At 49.5% G+C, this 24,654-nt stretch overlaps 1 protein-coding gene across 1 annotated transcript; it reads left to right on the forward strand.

Moving 5' to 3' along the window:
• The first annotated feature begins 2,356 nt into the window (after positions 1-2,356).
• Positions 2,357-24,364, forward strand: ETNPPL (ethanolamine-phosphate phospho-lyase). Its single transcript, XM_056116903.1, has 13 exons — positions 2,357-2,512; positions 6,849-6,967; positions 7,230-7,389; positions 9,481-9,555; positions 12,415-12,505; positions 14,291-14,407; positions 15,745-15,827; positions 16,726-16,951; positions 18,520-18,674; positions 20,006-20,095; positions 20,244-20,374; positions 22,837-22,904; positions 23,865-24,364. The coding sequence occupies exons 1-13, from the start codon at positions 2,457-2,459 to the stop codon at positions 23,982-23,984; spliced, it is 1,491 nt and encodes a 496-aa protein (XP_055972878.1). The 5' UTR covers positions 2,357-2,456; the 3' UTR covers positions 23,985-24,364.
• The last annotated feature ends 290 nt before the right edge of the window (positions 24,365-24,654 follow it).

Genomic DNA, 24,654 nt, shown 5'->3' on the forward strand with positions numbered 1-24,654 from the left:
GTTTGAGGTGAGTGCATACGTGCCACAGGGAGAGACTTCATAGAGGCCTTACTCTTTGGGGCTGGAAGCCAGAGCTCCCGTTGGAGACTTCTGGAGCTTAAGGAGCCTTGGAAACTTCTAGAAATGTCACAAGAGGAAGAGGATATGAGAACCTAAATCTGAGGGAAAGAGCTGAGTGGAGATGGAAGTTCAGTACCTTTACCTTGACGTCTTCCTGATCCAAGGGAATATTTGTGACTTTCCCTTTGGGAAAGAGTACAGAGAGGGAAAGAGTTGGGACACCGGCCTCAGGTAAAAGTACATTCAAAAGCTGAATGAAGGGGCTGGAGAGATAGTACAGTGGGTAGGGCGCTTGCCTTGCATGCAGCCAACTTGGGTACAATTCCCAGCATTCCTTGTGTATCCCCAAGCACTGCCAGGAGCAATTCCTGTGTGCAGAGCCAGGAGTAACCCCTGAGCATCACCAGGTGTGGCCCCAAAACAAACAAACAAACAAACAAACATACAAAACAAATTAAAAGCTGAATAAATGGGGGAAAAGTCAGAAAAGAACTGTGGTAGGCTGACCATGGTCGAAGGCAAGAGGAGTGACCAACTGAACTGAGAGTGTAAGTTAAAAAGGAAATACTGAACAGGAGAGACTGTGCAAAGGCTAAACGTACTTTTTGTTTGCTGGAGGCTAAATTTGATCCCCTGGTCCCCTGAGCAAGGAGCAACCCTCAAGCACAGAGCCAGGAGTCGCTCCTAAGCACCACTGGTGTGACCAAAAATCAAAAGAAGGAAAGAAAATATTGGGCTGGAGAGATAGCAGTGGGTTAAGGAGTTTGCCTTGCCTGCCACCTACCTGAGTTGGAGCCCAGGTCCCACCAGGAGTGATCCCTCAGCACAGGGCCAGGAGTAAGCCCTGAACATCACCAGGTGTGGTCCCCTCCCACTCAAAATAAAGAAGCAAAAGAAGAAGGAAATAACAAGACAGGAGCTTTGAGATCTTCCCCGCCACATTCCACAACCCTAATCTCTTGTATTGGGGTGCAATGAATCACGGTCACACAATGCGAAGAAATTTGGTCTCCACAAGGTCAAGAATATCACCCAGTTTGTGGAAGAATCAAATGTAGGATCCAAAAATCTTAGTCCAGCCTCACAGGGGCAATATTGGGGGGGGGGGGGGGGGGGGTTGAACCTAGGGCATCAGTCCTGACTCATCCCTAGACCCTGGAGAACCTTCTTAAAGCCCTGGGGGAACAATGGCCAGTTATAGGGGACTCTGCCAAGGATAGGCGGTTTCATGGCATTTGGCAGCTTCTCTCAATATGGAACCTAGCCAAAGCTTATACCAGTGGAATTTCTAGCAGTTTCCTAAGTGTCTTCTGCCCTTTGCCCCTAACACTTTGGATTCCAAACATGAAGTTCCTCCTAGATCTCCATTTCTCAACCAGTCTTAGACCACACAATTCTACTCTTCCTGCAACATGTTGATATGGATGAATCTCTTCACTCAAGACAAAGGTCATTTGCAAACGCTTAGCACCTGTGTTGTGATGGCAAAACTGGGACACACACACGCCCAAAATGAAACCATCAAGTTTAAACTAAGTATCCCATGACCTTAAATAATACTTTGGACTATGCTTTATCACTCTTACCTACAGAACAGAGGTGGAGTAGCTCTTAAAATAACGCAGGGTTTCAGGTTAGAGTTCATTAGAGTTCAGGTTAGAGTTCCTCCATCCCTGGAGCCTCAAATGAGATAAGTGGGTCAAAAACGTCCTAAAGTAGCCAGGAGACTTAGGGATGAAGCCCAGAGCACCTTAAGGATGAAGCCCAGATTCTTCCAGGTAGAGGCGCAACAGGGAGCCCCTTCAGCGTCTCCATAAATAACCGACAGGATCATTTTCGTGCTGGTGACTGAGTTTCGGGGCTGGAGCAGATTCATTCCGTTTTGAAGCGATGTGAGCCCTGGAGCAGGGTGGCGTTCGCGGCCCCCGCGCGCCTAGGTTCCCGCCACCTGCGCGCGCGCACCGCTCCGCCCGCTGCGGGGTGGTCTTGGGGACGCGTTCCGTGGGAACGTGGAGTCAACTCCCCAGTTGCTGTCCCCACCGGGGGCCCATCTTTTGCGTGTTTGCAGGAAAATAAGGGGTGCACTAGGAAGGAACTGTGGGGAGGCAGCGAGGAAGAAGAGAAGAGCAGCCTTGAGAAGCCGCGGCGGCGGCGGCGGCGGGCGCAGGGACGGAGCGGGCGGGTGGCCCGGACGTGCCAGGGAGGCAGCGGGCAGGCACCGCCGGCGGCGGAGGAGGGGACGCAGGGGTGGGGCTTGGCCAAGGGCAAAGGCAGGGCAAGACTTAAAAGGCCGTTGACCCCGGGGAGCTGATGCCGTCAGGGACCTTGGCGGAGCGGGCGTCCCACGGGGCCACCCCAAGCATCGGCGTCGGAGAGGGGTCCCCAGCCTGGCCACCATGTGCGAGCTGTACAGCAAACAGGACACCTTGGCGCTGAGGAAGAAGCACATCGGGTAAGGCGTCCCCGTGGCCGCGGGGGGTGGGGTGGGTGGGTGGGACGGGAGTGCAGAGCTCTGGGGGGCCAGCGGGAGCCTTGGCGGCACCTGGGGCCGCACCTAGGGCCGCCCCGTGCTCGCGCGCGCCCGCCGCCCCCACCCCGCCTGGGGTCCCGCTACGCCCCAGTCGCCCCAGAAGGGCGGGCAGCCCCCTGCCAAAGCTGCCCTGTCGGTGGTGCAAGTGCAGAGTCGAGAGAGAGGTCCCTGCCACCGGTGGGCCCTGGGAAGGAGCAGGGGACTCTCACCCATGCAGAACTGTCCCCAAACTCAGACACTCAAAGATCTGTCCAGGGTGGCGCAGGAAAACTTTGATTTTGATACTGGCTCTCAAGTGGATCTTTCTTCTTGGGCTGAGAGGGGAAAGGCCCGTGTCCACCCTATCTCCTCAGCTCCTGCCTCATTTGGATTATAAAAAGGCAAACGTTAAGACTGCAGGACCAGAGAGGTTGCCCAATGGGCTGAGTGCAGGCTGCATGCGGGGTTGGTGAGCACCAAGCTGGGAGCACTGCTGCGTGTGACCCCCCCCAATAAAAAAAGAAAACAAATTCAGAATGCAAGTCACTCTTGTTTTCCACCCCCGTGCCACTCAGGACGTGGTAATTTTCTGGAGCTTCGACAGTTAAGCAGGTTCCAAGCTCTTGGCCTAGAAACAGGTCCAGTTACGTGTGACCTCTGTCCAATTACTTCAATTTCCTCTTCTAGGAAAGTAGGAATAACTTGGTCTTACCCAGAGCTAACAAATGAGATTAGTAAGTGAGATGTGGATTATAAAATGTACATATGAATGTGACTGACCAGAGGCCATGAGCAACCCTGAACCCTGGTAAAATCAAAGTTTACAGGCAATTAAACAGCCCTGCAGTCGGGGGCAGGAGAGAACTTCCCAGCTCACTGGAAAGAAAAGAGCACCTGGGGGCTGGGGCAATAGCACAGCGGGTAGGGTTTGCTTTGCTCGGCCGACCCTGGATTCGATTCCCAGGATCCCATATGGTCCCCTGAGCACAGCCAAGAGTAATTCCTCATTTTAGAGCCAGGAGTAACCCCTGTGTATTGTCGGGTGTGACCCCTTCACAAAAGAAGGGAGCATCTGTTGGCTGAGGTGCCTGAAGGCCCGCCTGAAGTTGTTGATTGCTTTGGTTTATTGGGGGCCGCACCTGGAGGTGCTTCTGAACGTGTGGGGTAGCAGATCCTACCAGAATTCCTGTACGCTGACCCCTGGAGCTGGGAACCAAGCCATCAGCCCTGGAATTTTTCAGATGCAAAGGGAGGTCTGGTAGGACTCTCTCAACCCCCACCCCAGGGCCACAACTTCCAGCGCCCCCCAGCCCCTGCCCCCTTTCCTAATGAGGCTTCTGTTAGGTTTCAGTCCCCGTGATCAGAGTCCAGTGTAACTGGACTTGTGATGATCAGTGAGTGGGCAGAACAAATATGTGAGTGGAAGGTCGCTATGGATTGACTGGAAAAACTTTACCTGCAGTCTGAGAGGCAAGAGAGGAAATTTCCTTAGGGAAGTTTAGAGCATCGTAAATAAAAGCTTTCTTTGGATTTTTAACTTCCTTTTGTTTGTTTTTGTTTGGGGACCACACACCCAGCAGTGCTCAGTGGTTAATCCTGGGGCCAGAGCAATACTACTGCTGGCGGCGATCAGGGAACCTTATGGGATGCCAGAGATGTAGCTCACATCGGCAGTGTGCAAGGCAAGTGCCCTACCTGCTGTAGTGTTGCTCCAGCCCCAGGATTTTAACTTCTTAGGTATAAGGGAAGAGCTGAGCTTGAACTGAACCTACTGACAAAATAACACATTCCAATTTATTTTCTAAATGTCCATATAACTAACAGCAAGATTCTTTGTGATTTTCCTGTTGCTAAAATTTACACTCCATTCATTCAATAACCAAAGATACAGTCTATTTTTTTTAAAGTGAGGCATACCTATTTTATTTTTTCAATTAATTATTTATTTATTTTTTAAATTTTTTTAGTGAGACACCATGAGGTACGGTTGTAGACTTACAAATTTTGTGCTCGGGTTTCAACTATAAATAATAAATAAGGCCCATCCCTCCACCAGTGCCCATTTCCCACCACCACAGATCCCAGTATCCCTCCCACCCCCCATGCCCCCCACCCCACCCAGTCTCTGTGGCAGGGCATTCTCTTTTGTTCTCTTTCTCATTTTGAGTGTTGTGGTTTGCAAAAGAGGCAATGGGTGGCAATCATGTTTGGTCTACAGTCTACTTTCAGCAATGCTTCTCCCATCCTAGGAGGATCCTCCCAACACCCTTTATTTGGTGCTCCCTTCTCTATCTGAGCTCCTTTTTCCCCTAGCATGTGTGACTGACCTGTTCAACAGATTGGATTTTAAGGGCTAGAAGAATAACCAGATTTTATTATTTAGGGTGTTTGCCTTGCATGCAGCTGACCTGGGTTGGGTTCCCAGAACCCATATATTCCCTTGAGAACACAAGGAAAGATGCCTGAGCACAGAGCCTGGAGTAAGCCCATTTATGCACCCACCCCGCAAAAACAGGTTTGATACATGACAAAAGACAGGCGAGTGATCTCCTATAAAATCTCCATAGTAGAACCAGAAAGTGCAGTGGGTAGGGTACTTGCCTTTCACTTGGCTGACCCATATTTGAGCCCTCCCATATCATCTCCCCAGCCCCACCAGTGTGCAGAGTCAGGAGTAAGCCCAGAGCACAGCCACAGGCCCCAAAAACAACAAAAAAAAATTGAAATATTTGCTTGATTTGCTTGAGTGGCCCAGTAACGTCTCCATTGTGAGACTTCTTGTTACTGTGTTTGGCATATTTAATACTCTCGGTAGCTTGCCAGGCTCTCCAAGAGGGGCAGAGGAATCGAACCCAGCTTGGCCGGGCTGGCTGCGCACAAGGCAAATGCCCTACCGCTATGCTATATTATTTATATTTAGCTACTAGTGTTTGTTTTTCTTTACAAATTAGGTAAAATGCAGAGAGAGCATAAGAAATCAGCCTATGGAACTCAGAAGAATTTCTGCTTTCACACATGACTGACTTTTTGTTTGTTTGTTTGTGGGTCACACCTTGCAGTGCTGGGTTACCCCTGTCTCTGCCCTCAGGGCTCATTCCTGGAGGGGCTCAGGTGAGCCTATGGGATGCCAGAAATTGACTCTGGTTGGCCATGTGCAAGGCAATCACCCCCTACCTATCTTTCCAGTCTCCTTTAACATGACTTCATGTGTGAAGCCCTAGACTGGATCCCAGTTGAACAGGAGAGCCCAATTCTGGTTTTCCTCACTCACTAAGCTGAAACTGGTTTGGTGTTTGTGTTGATTGGGGGGGCCACACCCAGTGATGCTCAGGAATTACTCCTGGCTCTGCACTCAGAAATTACTACTCCTGGTGGTGCTCAGGAGACCATATGAGATGCTGGGAATCAAACTCAGGTCAGCCTCCTGCAAGACAAGTGCCCTATCCACTGTACTATCTCTCTAGCCTAGAAATAGAACAGGTTTTACATTTTTCTTCAGTTTCCTCATCTATACAAATGAGAACAAAAGAGGTAGGAGAGATAGTACAGTGGGCTAGACACTTGCCTTGCATGCAGCCTATGTGGGTTTGATAGGCAGCATTCCATATGGTCCCCAGATCCCTGCCAGGATTGATCCCTGAGCACAGAGCCTGGAGTAAGCTGGGCATGGGCACCCCTGAAAAAAAATAATAATAGTGATAATCACCCTATTTCCTCTGATTGTGGAAGGATTAATTGAGACATTGCTTGCAATATGTGACTGTTCTGATGCATAGTAAGACTCAGGTAAAACAAGTGGGGCTTTTTTCCCCCCTCCTGATAGAACAAAATTCCTCAAAGGAAAATGACTTACTGTATTGTATAATTAAGAGTCGTCTGAATTGGGGCTGGAGTGAGAGCACAGCAGGTAGGGCATTTGCCTTGCACGTGGCCGACCTGGATTCAATCCTTGGCATCCCATATGGTCCCCTGAGCACCGCCAGGAGTAATTCCTTAGTGCAGAACCAGGAGTAACCCCTGTGCATTGCCAGGTGTGTGACCCAAAAAGAAAAAAAAAAACAAAAAGAATTAATCCATGTGCCTCTAGGCAGAGCTGCCAAACCTTGGCTAATTTAACAGAACAAGCTGGTGCCTAAGAAAGAGGGGCAGTGTCTGAGGGTTCCAGGATGGACATGGGGAACCTTGGGAGTGTCCCTTTCCTTTCGGTGCTTTCCTTTCCACCAGAAGGAAGAGCCCTGGGCAGTCCCACTCCACCTGACGCCTCCCTTCCTTCTTGCAGGCCTTCGTGCAAAGTCTTCTTTGCTGAGGACCCCATCAAGATCGTGCGCGCCCAGCGGCAGTACATGTTCGATGAGAATGGCGAGCAGTACTTGGACTGCATCAACAACGTGTCCCACGGTAGCTCCTGCCCACGGGGCCTCCCAGGGTGTCTGGGGACGGAGGGGGCTTGGCTGCTGCATCTGTTTTCCAGGGGGAATGAAGCGGCCTCAGCAGCGCCTTTTGCAGAGCTGCCTGTCCCAGCAGGGGTGGAAGCTGCAGCAAAACAAAAAGTGGGGGAGGAAGAAACTGAATGTTTTTGTTTCTTCCTCTTGCTGGAAGCCTCCCCTCCGCTGGCCAGAGCTGTGATTGGCTTCTGGGGTTTTGTCTCCTGACTGTTTAGTGGGACACTGCCACCCGGAAGTGGTGAAGGCCGCCCTCAGGCAAATGGAAATGCTCAACACCAACTCCCGCTTCCTCCACGACAACATCGTGGAGTATGCCAAGCGCCTCTCGGCAACGCTGCCCGAGAAGCTCTCCATCTGCTACTTTACGAATTCTGGGTACGTTCCCTGCCTCCCGTGTCCCCGTTCCCACCCGGCCGCTGAGTGCCCCATGTAACCTCGTCCTGACTGGATTCCCGAGTTGCTGGCAAGGGGAGGGCAGGAGAGGGCCATGCTAAGTGGCAACAGTTTGGAGACCGGCTTCTGTTGCGTTAAGCACGTTGATGTGGGCACTGTGTGTGTGTTTGCTGAGCCTCAGACCCATGTGAAGACCCTGTTGGTCTGGGCTGGCTTCCGCCTGTCCTAGAAATGACACTGCACAGCAGGTGATGTCACTGATGTCCATAGCCTGGAACTCGACGCCTAAGATGTGTGGCCCTCAGGGCTTCCTTGGGGAGAGATGGGGAGAGCAAAACCTTAAGCATTCCTCAAGGATGTTAGGTGTCCTTTATGAGAAATGTTCAGGCTGCATCTCAGCTGAGAAAAACTAAGGCGTCACCTCTCTGGGCAGTACGGCAGTGAGGGAGTGATAGTACAGTGGGTAGAACACTTGCCTTGTACACAGCAGAGCCCGGATTGATCCCCAGCACCCCATGCTGTCCCCAGTTGGGACCCCACTAGGAGTGATCCCTGAGCACAGAGCCAGGATTAAGCCTTGAGCACCTCCAGGTGAGACCCCAAAACAAACATCAACAACAAAACAGAAACAACAGCTCAGTGGGGGCTAGAGAGATGGTAGAGTGAGTAAGGTGTTTGCCTTGCCGTGGGACACCTGGGCTTGATCCCCAGCACCCCATATGGCCCCCTGAGCTCTCTGCCAGGAGTGATCCCTGGGCAAACAGCCAGCAGTAAGCCCTGAGTACTGCCAAAACAAGAAAATAAGGAACTGGAGAGATAGTACAGTGGATAGGGCATTTGCCTTGCATGTGGCAAAGGTTGCCCAGGTTCGATTCCTAGCATCCCATATGGTCTTCCGAGCACCATCAGGAGTAATTCCTGAGTGCAGTGCCAGGACTAACCTTAATTCGGGTGTGACCCGAAAAGAAAAGACAAACAAAAGCAAAACATTAAAATAATCCGTAGAGGGAATTTTTTAAGTGCTTGATTCTATCATTGAATCTTCTCTTTTTAATGTGATTATTTTTGTTTATTTTTTTTTTCCAGGGTAGGCACACCCAGTGTTGCTCAGAGGTGACTCCTGGATCTGTGTTCAGGGATCCTCCTGGTGGTATTGGGGGGGGACAATATGGGATGTTGGGAATTGAACTGGGGTCTGCTGCGTATAAGGGAAGTCCCTTCCCTGCTGTATTATCACTCCAGCCCCTCTGTTTTATTTGTTTATTTTCTAATTTTTATTTTGCTCGGGGCCAGAATGATAATACAGCGGGCAGGGCATTTGCCTTACATCTAGCCGACCTGAATTCCATCCCTGGCATCCCATATGGCCTCCTGAGCACCACCAAGAGTGATCCCTGAGTGCAGAGCAAGGAGTAATCCCTGAGCACAACCCAGTGTGGCCCAAAACACAAATTAAACTTTATTTTATTTATTAAAGCACCATGATTTACAAAGTGATTCATAATTGGTTTTAAACATAGAATATTCTATCACCAATCCTGCCATTAGTGTCCACTTCCCCCCACTGGTGTTCTGAGGTTCCTTCTCTCCCACCCCATATCCCCAGGCTGCCATCTTGATAGATACCTTTTTAAGTTTGATTTTTGAAGTTTGGATGTCCTGTCAATGTTGCTGAGTCTGGTTTGGATATTTAGTTCTATCACTCCTTAACAGTTCCTTGCACCCCGTTGCTCATCATCTGTCTCTTCTCCCCAACCCACCACTCATTTGCTCACTGTCTTTCCTTCTCCTTATACTCTGGGGCATAGGGTGATCTAGACATCCCACCTTTAAACCATTGCATTTCCTCATCCAGTCGCTCTAAATACCACATATCAGAGATGTCTTCCTGTGTTTATCCTTCTTCTGGCTTGCTTCTTTTAATATGCTATCTTCCAGTTGCATCCATGTTGCAGCAAATTGCATGATTTCATCATTGCTGACAGCTGCATAGTATTCCATTGTGTATGTGTGTGTGTCTATTTTTATACAACCTTGTGTTCACTTTGTCTCTTCTCTCGATTATCTCACTAGCTCTGAAGCCAATGATTTAGCCTTACGCCTGGCTCGCCAGTTCAGAGGCCACCAAGATGTCATCACCCTTGACCAGTAAGTCCCAGAGCAGAACGCTCCCTAGGGGCGGGGTTGGGGGGGAGAGCTCGGCAGGCTGGAGCCTGCATTTTGCCACACAGGAGTCCCAGCTCCATCCCGCAAGGTGTGGCCCAAACAAAAAGGAAAAGAGGACAAAGAGGGACCAGGGAGATGGGTCAATGGGCTGAGTTCAGGCTCTGCATACAGGAGGCCTGGACTCATCCCTGGCACCTCATGGTCCCCCAGGCATCTCCAAGAACAATCCCTGGGCACAATGCTGGGAATAGCCTGGTGTGGCCCAAAAGTAGAAAAACTGAATAAAATCAAACCCTGTTCCGAGACAAAAGTGCATCAAAGATTTCCACCCAACCACGCTAACAGCTTCAGCATAGAGGGCAGGGGAGCACGTGGCCCGATGCTTCTATTGTGTTAAGGCTTCAGGGTGGCCTTAGACCTGGTGCCTCCCTCAGTCCCTTGGGTACCAGCAGGAGCGCTGGGCCTGTGGGCTCTGCTCCATGTGCTATGAGTGTCTCAGGGGTACTTTGTTGAGCCACTAGAATATCTGCAGAGCTGCACCTGTCGAGGCTCGGTGGGAGAGGAGGGGCCGTGCAGAGCCAGGGCTGAACTGACTTTCTGTGTGCTAAATGGGCCTGTTCTGTTCAGGGCAGGTCCTGGCTCTTTTTCATCTTTTAAATAGATATCTGCAGTCCAACTTTGCCCAAGATTTATTTTCTTTTCACCTTGCTCCCTTTGCACTTTCCCCAGCCACTGGTCTCAGACACAGAGTTGAATCGAACATGTATTGCCTGGTGTGTTCATTGTCACCACACACAGAGGGTGATGGGATTTGACTGTCCCGCGTCTGTATATTACAGGTCCCACATGGGAACTCGCTGAGCTGACGTTAAGGTGTCTTGGCAGTGCTCAGGAGACCATCTGGGGTTCGGGGAAGGAACTCGGGTTGGCCCGTGAGGCTCGTCCAACTGTCTTGTCACTCTGACCCGGCCTATTCATAGTGCTTAGCCTAGCCAGTTAGCAGCTTTAGTTTTGTTATTTTTGTGATTTTCCATACATAAATTTTCCACTTTCCCTTCCTTTTGTTGTTGTCGCGGGGCAGATACCAACACTGGTTGAGGTCTTGCCCAGTTTGACCGCTGATTTCCAGGGATACACGAGGCCAGTTTTTCTGCTTGTTTGATTTCAGTGCCCTTGGACTCTGCACACCGAGATCAAGATTCATATTCTCTCTCTCTCTCTCTCTCTCTCTCTCTCTCTCTCTCTCTCTCTCTCTCTCTCTCCCTCCCTCTCCCTCTCCCTCTCCCTCTCCCTCTCCTCCCTCTCCCCACTCGCTCTCTCTCTCCCTCCTTCTCTCTCTCTCTCATTCCTCTTACTCGCTCTCGCTTTGTCTCTCCTTTTTTTAACCCTAGCCAGTAGCGCTCAGGGTTTGCTTTTGACTCTGCGCTCAGGCTTCATGCTGGCAGGCTGGGATGGGTGGCTCTATGAGTTGCCAGGCATCAAACCCAGGTTGACCATGTGCAAGGCCAGTGCCTTTCTACTGTACTATTGCTCCAGCCCCAAGATTCTCTTGAATGGGTCTGGGAAGAAACCTGGGAATTGACATCTAAAACAAATGTTCTGCAGATAATTCTGAAATGCAGCCGAGGACTGAGGAAATAGCTCAGGTGCCACGGAACTTCTTTTGCTGACCTGGTCAGTCTCCAGCACTGTTGGGAGTGACCATTGGGCTCCCCCAGCCCTGCTGACCCCCTGGCAGAGTGCTGTGAAGTCTGAGCCCCCCTGAGCTATTCCACATACAAGCAACCTTGAAGCATCAGGGAAGGAATTTCAACAGGAAAATGGCAGAGAGGCGGGTGGACTCCTCGTGCAGGGTGCCTGCCTTCTGGCCGACTGCCTGCTCTTCCCACATGCCAAGGGCTACCCTAGCAGGTACCAGTGAAGTAAAAAATTAATAAGGTATTTTCAAACGGTGAGAGATTTGATGGTTCCAGGGCCAGAGCACAGGCTGTGCGAGCCAGAGGCCCAGGCCAGGGCCTGGCTCTGCATGGTTCCCTGAGCACCACCCAGGGTGACCCCAAGCACGAAGCCAGTAATAATAGCCCATGAATACACCAGGGTGGCCGAAAAATAAAATAAAAATTTTATTAAGCTGTAAGTGAATATCCATATAAGTTTTTAATGAAGCTATGGACAATGATTTTTAATACCTAAATAACAAATTTTAATGGATCTAATATCCAAAGAATTGCATTTTTTTTCCGCTAAAAAAATTGTTTTTTCAGGAGTCAGATGGTACAATGGGTAGAGTGCTTGCCTTTCTCACCACTCACCCAGGTTCAACCCCCGGCACCTTATGGTTCCCTGAGCACAGAGCCAGGAGTAACCCCTGAGCATCTCTAGGTGTGGTCCCATGCCCAAAATAATAAATGCTCAAAGGGATGGAGCATGTGCTTTGATTACAGGAGGTAGGATTGGAGTCTCAGCACTGTGTGGACCCCAAGCATTGATAGCAGAAACCCCCAAATACCAAACCAGGTGTGGCCCAAGTACAGACACACAAAAGATAAATTGTGATAATACTTAAGTGGATAAGGAGAGCTGAACAAATCACATGGCCAGTATTACCAGGAAAATTACATTCCACTCAGTAGGATCTGGCATCAGTGTTGGATGATATGAAGTATTTTTCCTAAGTTCGTAAGCACTCTATTTTGTTTCTTCTTTTTTATTTTTATAAAGGTGTTTGTGATTTATTACATTCAATATTCCAACACCAATCCCATCACCATTGCCCCTTCCTGGCACCATTTATTTTGTTTCTTTCTTAGTAATTTGCATGATTCTTCTTTGTCTTCTCAGTGCTTACCATGGTCACCTGACATCTTTAATTGAAATTAGCCCGTATAAATTCCGAAAGGGTAAAGATGCCAAGAAGGAATATGTGCACGTGGTGAGTATCTTAGAATCCAAGAATCAGGATGTCGTTCTCAGAAGAGAAGTTAGTGACAATCCAGCCCTTTCTGTTCACTGAAAAGAAATGAAATTCTCAGGAGTGTGTGACCTGATAAGGACAAAGAACTAGAGAATGGTAGTGTGAGGTCTTGGCTCCACCCGTGAGCCTCACTCTGGCACATTCATATTCACCACACCCACTTTTTCTTGCCTCTTGATCTTTGATTAGTTTTCTACTGCTAATATCAATTCACAATCACTGTCACTGTCCTCCCATTGTTCATCGATTTGCTTGAGCGGGCCCAGTCTCCATTGTGACACTTGTTACTGTGTTTGGCATATTGAGTACATCACGGGTAGCTTGCCAGGCTTTGCCGTGTGGGCAAGCTACTCTCAGTAGCTTGCCGGGCTCTCCGAGAGGGGCAGAGGAATCAAACTCGGGTCTGCCATGTTGGCTGCGTGCAAGGCAGACGCCCTACTCGCTGTCCTATTGCTCCAGTCCATCAATTCACAATATCAATATTAATTCTAAGCTACCTGTGGCATATTCTATATGCCAAAAGCAGTAACAACAAGTCTCACAATGGAGACGTTTCTGGTGCCCGCTCGAGCAAATCGATCAACAATGGGAGGACAGTGCTACAGTGCTAATATCAATTCAGTGTTGAGCGAAGTATGTATGACTGTCTTGAAATTGAATTGTGTTTGTATTAGGTTTGTGTTATTGTGTTTGTGTTAGGGATTGGTAGGCCTTTATTTTATTTATTTTTGTTAGTTTGGGGGCCACACCCAGTGGTGCTCAGGGCTTTCTCCTGACCCTGCACCCAGGGATCATTCTTTTTTTTCTTTTTCTTTTTGGGCCACATTCAGCGATGCTCAGGGGTTCTTCCTGGCTCTGCACTCAGGAATTACTCCTGACAGTGCTTGGGGGACAATATGGGATACTGGGGATCCAACCCAAGTTGGCTGCTTGCAAGGCAAACACCCTACTCGGATTCTATCACTCCAACCCCACAGGGATCATTCTTGACAGAATCATACAAGGTACCAAGGATTGAACGTGGGTTGGCGGCATGCAAGGCACTCATACTAGCCACTTTACTATAGCTCCTGCCCCTGGCAGACCTTAAATTTCTATAGTGCTGGAGATTGTACCCAAAGGCCTCTCACACCTGTTAACCAGGTGCTCTGCTGGCTAAGGCACATCTCAGACCACTGCTGAAAATAGTCTGCTGTCTCAGGACACACACACACACACACACACACACAGAGACACACACATACCACGTATACACACTAACGGTCACCATCACTGCTTCTTTTTGAAAGTTCATGATCTCGGTTGTGTTAAGGCACACTCTCCTTTCCTTAGTGTTTTTAGTTTGTCACACCATGGTAAGTATTGGTTTGTTTAAAATCTAGAAATATTAATAGAGGGCTAGAGAGAGATAGCTCAAAAGGCCAGAGCATGTGCTTTGCGTGCTGGGGGCCTGGAGTCAGTCCCTGGCACTGCACAATCCCCTGAGCACCAAGCTGGGCATGGCCCCAAAACAAACAAAACAAAGAAAGGAATATTAATATCATTTCCCTTCCTGGCGAATTTCAAAGCAGTGAACAAACTTGCTGATTTGAATTTGAATGAAGCTGTACAGGACTGAGAATACAAAGACTTTAGTTCTCTCAGAATTCAACATTGTTAAGCCAAAGAACCAGCCCAGAGGCACTTAGGAGTTCCTGTGCCAAAGAGATAAATCCTGAGACCTCTGTCCTCTGCTGCATTCAGGCACCGACTCCCGATACCTACAGAGGGAAGTACAGAGACGACCACCCAGACCCCGCCAGTGCTTACGCCAATGAAGTGAAGAAGATCATTGATGAGGCACAGAAGGACGGGAGGAAGGTTTGTGTGCCCAGTCTGGGAAATACTTTGGCATCTGTTGTGAAGTGGATTGCAACTGCTGTGACACATGGGAGAGGTGGCAAGGAGTCGATCCAAATTCCTTTTCTGTTCTCTGGATAAGTGTTCAACTGGATTGTATTTCTAAAGGGCATTATTCTAGCTATATTATAAAATTCTTCTCATTTAGAGGATTGAAGAGAGAATATGGTGGGTGGAACACTTGCCTTGGACCCAACTGACCCAAATTCAGTCAATGGCACCCTAGATGGTCCCTCAAGCCCCTCCAGGAGTGATCCCTGAGCACAGAGCCAGGAGTAAACGCTGAGCACACCTTTGGGTAGGCCTTCCACAAAGGAAAAAAAACCCAAATACTTCTTCTGGAAATTTGAACACTAGACCCATGCAGACTGGCAGCCTTATTGGTTCCTGCACAGGGGTCCTTGGACTCTGCCCATGGGGGGAGGGGAGAGGCACTGAGCAGGGTGCTGAGGCTTTGGTATGGAAGGTCCGGGTGGGCCCCCAAACAATAGATGATGGCCCAGAAGAAGTCATTCTGGCTGAGAGGAGCTCCAGGTCCTTGTCCAGCTGGAAAGGGCAGGGGGCCACACGCTACTGCGATGGAACCCTGGCAAGGTTTCATCCTCAGCCCAGACAGAGTTGGCCCTGCTCTCTGGGCTTGCACATCTGGTGCTGCTGCCCTAGGGGCAGACAACAGGGCAGCTGGGCTGATGAGGGGCTTCCCTGCCATGCAGCTGGCACAGATGACAGAGAACAGGGAAGGGAAGGGAGCTGCAGACCCGGGGTGCCAGATGGATGTGAAATCCCCAGGGCTCTGTCTTATCTACAAGCCTCCATCAAGGAAAGGCTTAGGCTTGGGCGGAAGGGGAAACTGAGGACGAGTCCTCCAGAGCCTCATCTCAGACTGATCCGATGAGTGGACACTCCGTGTTGACCATGTGGAATGGCTCGGCAGGTGGGCCCCCTGGGCTGTGACTTAATGAACACCTGCTGCAGCACAGGACCAACCTGCTCCATGAATTATGAAGATGTAGTGTTTTCCTGATGCCAAGAATTTGGGGAACAAATGTCCAGATCTGTTGCTTGTCCAGCATGGGGACATCTTTGCTGTTGTTTGGGGCTCCACCAGGCTGTGCTCAGGGGTGACTGCTGGCTGTGCTCAGGGGCCATTCCGGAGTGTTTTTCAGTTTAATAGCCTCATGTGCCATTTGCCACAGATACATTCCAGGTCACTTTTAAAATAACCAGCTGGGTAGCAATGCTCTCTTCCGGGTTCCACAGGGCCCTAACGGACCCGGATGCCCTCTTCTCTTGTGTAGATCGCGGCCTTTATTGCCGAGTCCATGCAGAGCTGTGGTGGACAAGTCATTCCGCCAGCAGGCTACTTCCAGAAAGTGGCAGAGTACGTACCCATGTGGGCTCCTTGGCTGATGGGAGGGCACTGTGGCAGCTGCTGGGACCATAGTGGTCATTAAAATACTAAAGTGTGGGCTGGAACGATAGCACAATGGCAGAACATTTGCCCTGCATGTGGCTAACCCTGGTTCAATCCCCGGCAACCCATATGGCCCCCCCAAGCACCACTAGGAGTAATTCCTGAGTGCAGAGCCAGGAGTAAACCCTGTGCATCGCTGGGTGTGACCCCCCCCCCCCTAAGAAAAAAGAAAAAGCCACTTTCAGGCCAGAAAAACAGTAATGGAATTAAGATGCTTGCTTTAAACGTGGTCAACCTCAGCTTGATCCCCAGCAACATAAATGGTTCCCCCACCAACACTGATAGGAAACCCTAAGCAGTGCTGGGTGTGGCCCCCAAAAAGCCCAAAAAGTCACTTCAAAGTGCTTGCCACCCCCAGACTCCTGAGACTTGGTCACTTTTCCAAGAATCGGCAAATAAAGGGTTTTCACTTGCACACATGGTCCGGGATTCTGCCCCCACCCAAACCCCGCCCCATTGTCTTCTCCAATTGGCTGATCTCAAGCTTCATGCATTTGCACACATTCGAAGGTAAACCCTGCTGAAACAACTTCTCATTCACTTCTTTCTCTTCCCGCTTTGAACTAGCACCGTCTAGCTTTCTTGAGCATCAGGAACAGGAACGAGATAGATTCTCTCTACTCCGGGCATTTGGTGATTCTCTTCTCTCAAAGCTATAGATGTCTCAGACAGGGGTGAGCAGTGGGACCTTTTCAACAGGGCTGACCGGCTCCGGTCATTTCCCAGCCCTGCACAAAGTCTGTGTTTGGGGGCAGCATAGACTCTCTCTGCCCTGCAAGCATGTGACTCTGGTCTTGCTTTGTAGGTATGTTCGTGCCGCAGGGGGAGTGTTTATAGCTGATGAGGTCCAGGTGGGCTTCGGCCGAGTTGGGAAACACTTCTGGAGCTTCCAAATGCATGGTGAAGACTTTGTCCCAGACATCGTCACCATGGGCAAACCAATGGGCAATGGACACCCAATGGCGTGTGTGGTAACAACCAAAGAAATCGCTGAAGCCTTCTGCAGCTCTGGGATGGAGTATTTCAACACGGTAAATGTTGATCTCCAGTGTCAATGCTAAGAGGGAAAGATAACTAATGTTCTTACGCTGCTCGGCTATGTCAAGAGAAATATGGGGCCAGGAAGATAGTAAAGGGGTTAAGGCACTTGCCTTGGTTTGGCTCCAACAGTTCTGGAAGTAACCACTGAGCAGAGACTGAAGTTGCCTTATATCACACATGAGCACTACCAAGTGTGGCCCAGCCCCCTAATGCCCCCCCAAAAGAATACAGCTCATTGTTTCCAGGTAATCACCCCAGGAATCTTCCCAAACTTTGGTCTACCTATATTTTTCATTTTATTCTTCTTTCCTAAGTGCACATTTTGGTTTTTGGAACCACACCAGGGTCCAGGATTGATCCCAGCCCCCTGCACGCAAAGCCTGTGCTGGGCCCACTAGCATCTCTCCAGCCCCTACAATGCTCTTATTAGTTGTTCTAATGAGAGACAAAGCCCTGCTAACCTCTCAGGTTATGATATTCCATGAATGTGATGGTGTTTGTATTACATTTAAGTTCAAAAATATTTCCAAACTGTTGCAGTGGGTTGGTACTATTAGTATAAGTTTCACTGGAGATGCTAAATGTTTTTTTCTTTTTTTTCAACTTTTTGGGTCTCACTCGACAATACTCAGTGGTTCCTCCTGGCTCTGCACTCAGTAATTACTCCTGACAGTGCTTAGAGGACCATAGGGGATGCCAGGGATAGAACCTGGGTTTTTATTTTCTTGCAAGGCAAACACCCTTCCCACTGTACTATCACTCCCTCCCAGAGATGCTAAATTTCTATCTTGGGAAAATTTTTATTTTCTTGGTTTACTCCACCACGATCATAAACTTTCAGTTTGGATAAACTATTTTGTGCAATATATATTATAGGACTGGTTACAGTTAAAGTAAGATTCAAGTCTAAAGACAAATTATTTGGGGAAAAATGTTATTTGTTTACCTATTTTCACACAACTGCCAAAGTGGGGAAACCTCTGTTTCTCACACTGAACCATACTCTGAAATCCTTAATTCCTGATATAATGTTTGTTGTTTTGGGTGATGCAGTAAATTCCCTGATCGCCCAACCAGTTATTCAGCATGGAGAATGTGGTTTGGAATGAAGTTTTAAGCACTCCTGAATAAATAAAATTATTCTCCATAGCACAGCAGTAGAGCATTTGCCTTGCACACAGCCGACCCGACTGACCTGGATTCAATTCCTCTGCCCCTCTCAGAGAGCCTGGCAAGCTACTGAGAGTATCTTGCCCACATGGCAAAGATACTGAGAGTATCTCACCCACATGGCAAAGCCTGGCAAGCTATCCGTGACGTATTTGATATGCCAAACACAGTAACAACAAATCTCATAGTTACTGGGTCCGCTCGAGCAAATCGATGAACAGTGGGAGGACAGTGACAGGTGACAGTGATTCTAAGTCTAGATCAGTAATTTCACAAGAGAAAATTTGATTGTGGTTGTACCTTGTTAATATATGAATTAAGATGTTTATAAATGTGAAAGACCACTAATTCAACTCTTATGATTTCTCACTTATACTTTTATGTGAAGTATGGAGGAAATCCCGTGTCTTCTGCTGTTGGCCTGGCTGTCCTGGATATCATTGAAAATGAAGACCTTCAGGGCAATGCAACGAGGGTGGGGAACTACCTCCTAGAGCTACTGAATAAGCAGAAGGCAAAGCACCCACTCATAGGAGATATCAGGTAACCTTAGCAAAAACAATTGTCTTGTCAAATGGACGGTACCTTCTTTTAACTTACAAATTCAAAGTAAAGGACATGTAAGTAAGTATAGAAAACAAATCCTCATTCTGTTGAGGGACTCATGGGACAGTGCTCGTGAGCTGCATGTATGGGATGTGGGTTGCTGGAGGACTCGCTCTCGGCAGTGCTCAGGAGACAATGTGGTGCCGGGGATCAAACCTGGGCCTCTCCAGCAAAGCACATGTGCCAGCCCTTTATGCTGGCTTCCAACCACCAAAATTACTCTCTAATCCAGAAGCCAGATATCACCACTGCTGATATTTGACAACCTATGTATTTCCTGATTTTTTTAACTAAATTTCAGCTCCCAAATGATAGAGTGAAGAAACTTTTAAATGACTCCAATGTATCCATTTAAACTTATTTTAGGGGGCTGGAGTGATAGCACAGTAGGAAGGGCGTTTGCCTTGCATGTGGCCAACCCAGGTTCAATCCCCAGCATCCTATATGGTCCCCCAAGCACTGCCAGGAGTAATTCCTGAGTGCAGAGCTGGAAGTAACCCCTTGAGCATCGCTAAGTGTGACCCAAAAAGCAAAAATAAATAAACTTATTTTAGGGCTGGAGCGATAGCACAGCGGCAGGGCGTTTGCCTTGCACGCAGCCAACATGGCCGACCCGAGTTCGATTCCTCCGCCCCTCTCGGAGAGCCCGGCAAGCTACCGAGAGTATCTCGCCCGCACGGCAGAGCCTGGCAAGCTCCCTGTGACGTATTTGATATGCCAGACACAGTAACAACAAAGTCTCCAATGGAGACGTTACTGGGCCTGCTCGAGCAAATCGACGAACAATGGGAGGGCCTTATTATTATTATAGATGCTATCCCGGAAATGTAAATCATGATTTATCATCATTGATATCTCAGAAACTAATAGCATGAAAATGTTTTCGGTTGTTTTGACTTTTTTTTCTGTTTTGGGGTGGCATACCTGTTCAGGGAGGCTCAGGGGACTCTCTGGGGTGCTGGGGATCAAACCTGGGTCAGCTATGTGCAAAGCAAGTGCCTTACCTGTTTTACTATCTCTCTAGGCCTTGAAAATTTTATTTTGTTTTAGTCTTTGCTATCTTATAAATTAGGTGGGGGGGGGGGACCCAGATAATGTATGCTAATTGGTTCACAAACTAGAAACCGCTGTGAGCACTGGGTCAGTAAAAACGGTTCTAGGGGGGCTCAGTGTCAACTCAAGCCTGTGGTCGGGGCTCATTTTCTGGCCAGCACAGTGCTTGCGAACAAGTCTGTCCCGGCCTCCTTCCTTCCCTTCTCATCCCTCAGGGGCTTCGGCCTCTTCGTTGGCATCGACTTGGTGAAGGAGCATCAGGCGAGGACCCCCGCCACTGCTGAGGCTCAGCATGTCATCTACAAGTGAGTGGCCCCCAGCCACGCCACCCACCAACTCCCTTCCTCCCAGGGCTGCAGACGCAGGGTCTGTGGCTTGCAGTGTCTCTGGGCGGGCAGCACTGTTGCTGTTCTGGAAACTTCCTAACCCTCTCCTACCCTCCCCCACCACTAGGATGAAGGAGAGCCGAGTGCTCATCAGCGCCGATGGCCCGCACCGCAACGTGCTCAAGATCAAACCGCCCATGTGTTTCACAGAGGACGACGCCACGTTCATGGTGGACCAGCTGGACTCCATTCTGACCGGTCAGTGCCCAGATGCCCTGCCCCCCACCCCCACCCCTCACACCCCCTGCCCAGCACTGGCCGGCTGGTGCATGACTGGGCATGCAAAGGGACCATGTCGAGGAGGGCGGAACAAGTGGCTGCTGGTGCTTTGTGCTTGGGACTCGGGACAGAGGGCAGAGAGAGAGGGACAGCCTGGATGCGGGGGTAAACCAGAACATGGGGCCACAAAAGTGGCTCAGTGGGCAGGTGCCAGTCTGGCATCTGTATTTATTTTTTATAAGATGTTTTATTGGATCACCATGAGATACAGTTACAAAGTTGCATGATTACGTTTCAGTCACACAGTGCTTGAGCACCCATCCTTCTACCAGTGCACATTTCCCACCACCATTGTTCCCAGTGTCCCACCCGCCACTCCCACCCCCACCCCATCCCACTCCCTGCCTCTGTGGCAAGTACCATCCTTCTTACTCTCTCTCTCTCTAATTTGGGGCATTCTGGTTTGCAATACAGATACTGAGAGGCCATCATTTTTGGTCCTTAAGTCTACTTTCAGCACAAATCTCCCATCCTGGGCAATCTCTCCAACCATCATTCACTTGTTGTCCCTTCTCCATCCCACCTGCCTTTTCCCCCAGCACATGGGGCCAGTTTCAAACCATGGTGTGAACCCCCTGGCCCTTATCTCTACTGTCCTTAGGTGTTAGTCTCATATTATTGCATCTGTATTTAAAAAAAAAGTTTAAAAAATTAGTTTCGCACTCATGCGACTTCAGATCTTGTTTTGACTGACAAAACATGGACTCGGTGCTCATCGTTTGTCTTCACTTTGAGATTAGCGTATGTGATGCCGCCCATCATCCTTCCAGAGTGGTGGCGGGCTGATGGCATCTCCGCCACAGCCTCCAGCCCAAGGACCATCTGAAACAGGAATCCCCGGGTCAGCTGGCCAGCTACTCTCCCCATGCGGGGTTGTTTGTGTGTTCCACTTCCTCTGGTTTGAATTTTGAAAACTTTGTGTTTGGTTTGGGGCCTCACCCTGTGTTGTTGGGGGACTACTCCTGGTGCGATGCTCAGGGGTTGCTCCTAGCAGTGCTCGGGAGCCAGGACATGCCGGGTCAAGACCAGGGCCCTTGCAGGGAGAGCTTGTGCCTCAGCTTTCCAGCCAGACCACCCCTTCCCGGCCCAACTCTTCAGGAATTTTATTGGCCCTTTAGAGTTATGGACTGTTAAAAGAAACCCTCTTTTTTCTTCCCTATATTGTGTGATTAGGCTCACTTATGTTTTTGTTCTGATTAATATAGAGGTGAGAAAGTAGGGGCCGGAGTGATAGCGTAGCAGGGAGGGCATTTGCCTTGCACGCCACTGACCTGGGTTCGATTCCCGGCACCCCATAAGGTTCCCCAAGCACCGCTAGGAGTAACCCCTGAGCATCTCCAGGTGTGACCCAAAGAGCAAAAAAACCATAAAGAGTAAATCAGCAGTGTCAAACCATGTTGAACTGGAGAAAACATTCTGGAATGTTCGCTCATGGTGCTGTTCCTGACAGGCCTCAGGGCTGACTCCTGGCCCTGCCCTCAGGGATCGCTCCTCAAGATTCCAGGGGACCATCTGGGGATACCGGGGATTGAACCCTGGTTGGCTGCATGCAAGGCAAACACACTCCCCACTGTCCATTGCTCAGGCCCCTGTTGCGGACACTTTGATATTCAGCTTCTCTGCCCCTCATCAGTCTGGGGTTAAGTGAAGGCTGAGAAGTCAGGTGAATTCAACATAGGATACAGATCCCTGATGCTCAGGAATCGACTTCAGCATCTTCAGTGTGAGACCCGTGCTATGGGCTTGGACATGGAACACGCCTCATGCACCCGCATGTCCTCCAGACCCAAAAGCAAGGGCAGAGGCTGGAGCTGTCACTTTAGTAGGAGTCACATTTGCACACAGTCCAGAGGAGAAGCAAAGAATCTCCTTGGGATAAAGAGAATGGGTGGACGAAGCAGGCCAGCTGTGGCCTGTGAAGGAAAGTTGTCGGGGCACGTTACATGGCCATAAACTCTAAGGTCCATGAGGAAAGGGGGTTTAAATCCCAGAAAGGACCCAGAGAGACACAAGGGGAGACAGACAGGGTCCCGAAGGGCTCCTGGGCCTCACCCTGCCTGCAGCCGGCTCCAAGAACTTCCCCCTGTGAGTTCTGGCTTCCTGGAGGTAATGGTCTCCCCAAGGCCCACAGTGCCTCTGCTGCCCTCAGCCCCTGGCCAGCGTGGTCTGATGCAGGACCCCTGCAGAGGCTGGTGGTGGGTGCAGAAATGATGCCCAAGTGAAGGGTAAAGGCAGTGATTTTAGTAGCGACCCAGTTTAAGCAGATTCACCTCCCCCATGTTTAGTAAAGGTGTTTCTCTATCTATATTCTGCGCCCCCCTCCACCTTTTTTTATTTACATGTTTTAACCCATTGTCCATTTTGACCACTTCCTGCTGTAGCGTTGGAAGAAACCCTTGGGGTGCAGGCTGGAAGTGTGGTCTCTGAGAACGCTGCCTCCAAAGCCAAGGTAAGAATTTGTGAGCTTATTTCTAGTCAAAAATGGGGAGAAACTGGGGGGTTTTAAGGTGGTCAATTTTCAGAAAATCATGCAAGGGCCTTTAGGTGAAAACCAGCCTTCACTGGGTTGGCATTTTGTCACGCTAGGAGGACACAGCTACGTTTCAAGGCACACGACAGGCCACGCATGTGTAAAGCATAAAGTCTGAGAACATTTCTTGAGAGAATCATTTCCATAGCACAGAGACAGAAAAGCTGCGAGGTCCCAGGGTTGCAGCAGGGGCCTCAAACAGTCAGGCTGCCAACGCCTGAAGTCTAGCACTCCTGGCAGTTTGAGAGTGCCCAGTCCTGCCAGGTTCTCTGAAGTCTGCAGAGGCTTCAGCAGGTAGGGGTGTGGAGTCTTCCAGGCCCCCACCATGGAGGCAGACCCACTAGTACCCACTGGCCTAGTTCGGGTGTTTGATGTGCTTCCAGCCTGGCTCTGGCCCCTTCCTGCCCTGTACAGCCCAGGGTGTGAGAAAGACCAACACCCCCATGAGGCCCTGTTGCATAATTTGTTGTTTATGACTTAAGCGCATCAAGGAACACACCGTACCCCGCAGGTGCCATGCACTCAGCAAAGTCCTGATTTAGAAATGGCCGGGAGCAAATCATTCACGCACGGGGCTGCTCTGCCCCTTGGAGCAGCTCAAGACAGTTGGACGAATCAATCCTGCCTTAGCGACCAGAATAGCTGCTGCTCTAGGACCCAGCCCAGCCAGCTAGAAGGATGGAGCCAGTGAGCCAGTGACAAGAAGGGAGAGATCAGAGATCCCCCTTTGAACTGGCCATGTTAGTACCTGTGTCGCTGAAGTTCTGTCTTAGAGCCCCAGGTCCTGTTGGCCTCACTTTGGAGGTCCCGGAAGCACCAGCAAGGCTGCTACTCTGGGGTTCCGTGGCCCCACCTGCAGCTTCTGCCCCTGTCTTGCAGGTGCCCGGTGAAGAATTGCATGGCGACAGCACGAGGGACCCCAAAGACAATTCCAGCCGGAAGAGAAATGGAATGTGTGCAGACAAACGCCCCCTGGTCAGCAAGAGGCTCAAGACATGAGGCGCCAGCGTTTCTGACAAGACATGGGCTGGTGGATTGCCCGTCTGTGCTCTCCGTTTAGATGGCGAATGAAAGCTCAACGAGGAATAGGAAGGAAGCAGGTGATGATAAAGCGATGCCAGTGTGATTAGCTTAGTCTCTACCCATTAATTCCTTACTGACATTTCTGAATGTACAAAATTTTTCCACTCGATCAAAGCATCAACGTGCATATTAAGTTGGCTCTTCCACTGCTCGTGTTTAATGTTTAAAATGAGAGAACAAAGTACAATCCTTTCCTTAACTCGGGAGATCTGGGAGGTGTAGTGCCTTGAAATATGAACTCTAATGATTTAATTTATAAGTATATTTATAAACTATAATAAAATAAGAGATGATATAAGCCTGAAATATTTTGCTAGAAAAGTGTCGAAGCCCTTCTTTGGGAGAGGATTCGTCATTGTTTGGGATTATTTGGCTGGTTGGTTGTTTGGCTGCTTGGCTTTTGGGTCAGACCAGGTGGTGCTGGTGCTTGGTGCGCAGTACTTGGGTGTTGCCCAAAACCACACAGTTCCAGGGATCAGCCCCCAATCCAGCCCTTGGAGCCATCACTCCGGGCTTCAGAGGATATCAAAGATTGAGGTGGAAGAGACAAAACATTTGGAGAATAATCCAACACAGCAAATGTTTC

The sequence above is a fragment of the Sorex fumeus genome, unplaced genomic scaffold (genome assembly GCF_029834395.1).
Source record: "Sorex fumeus unplaced genomic scaffold, SorFum_2.1 ptg000033l, whole genome shotgun sequence".
NCBI classification, from domain to species: Eukaryota; Metazoa; Chordata; class Mammalia; order Eulipotyphla; family Soricidae; genus Sorex; species Sorex fumeus.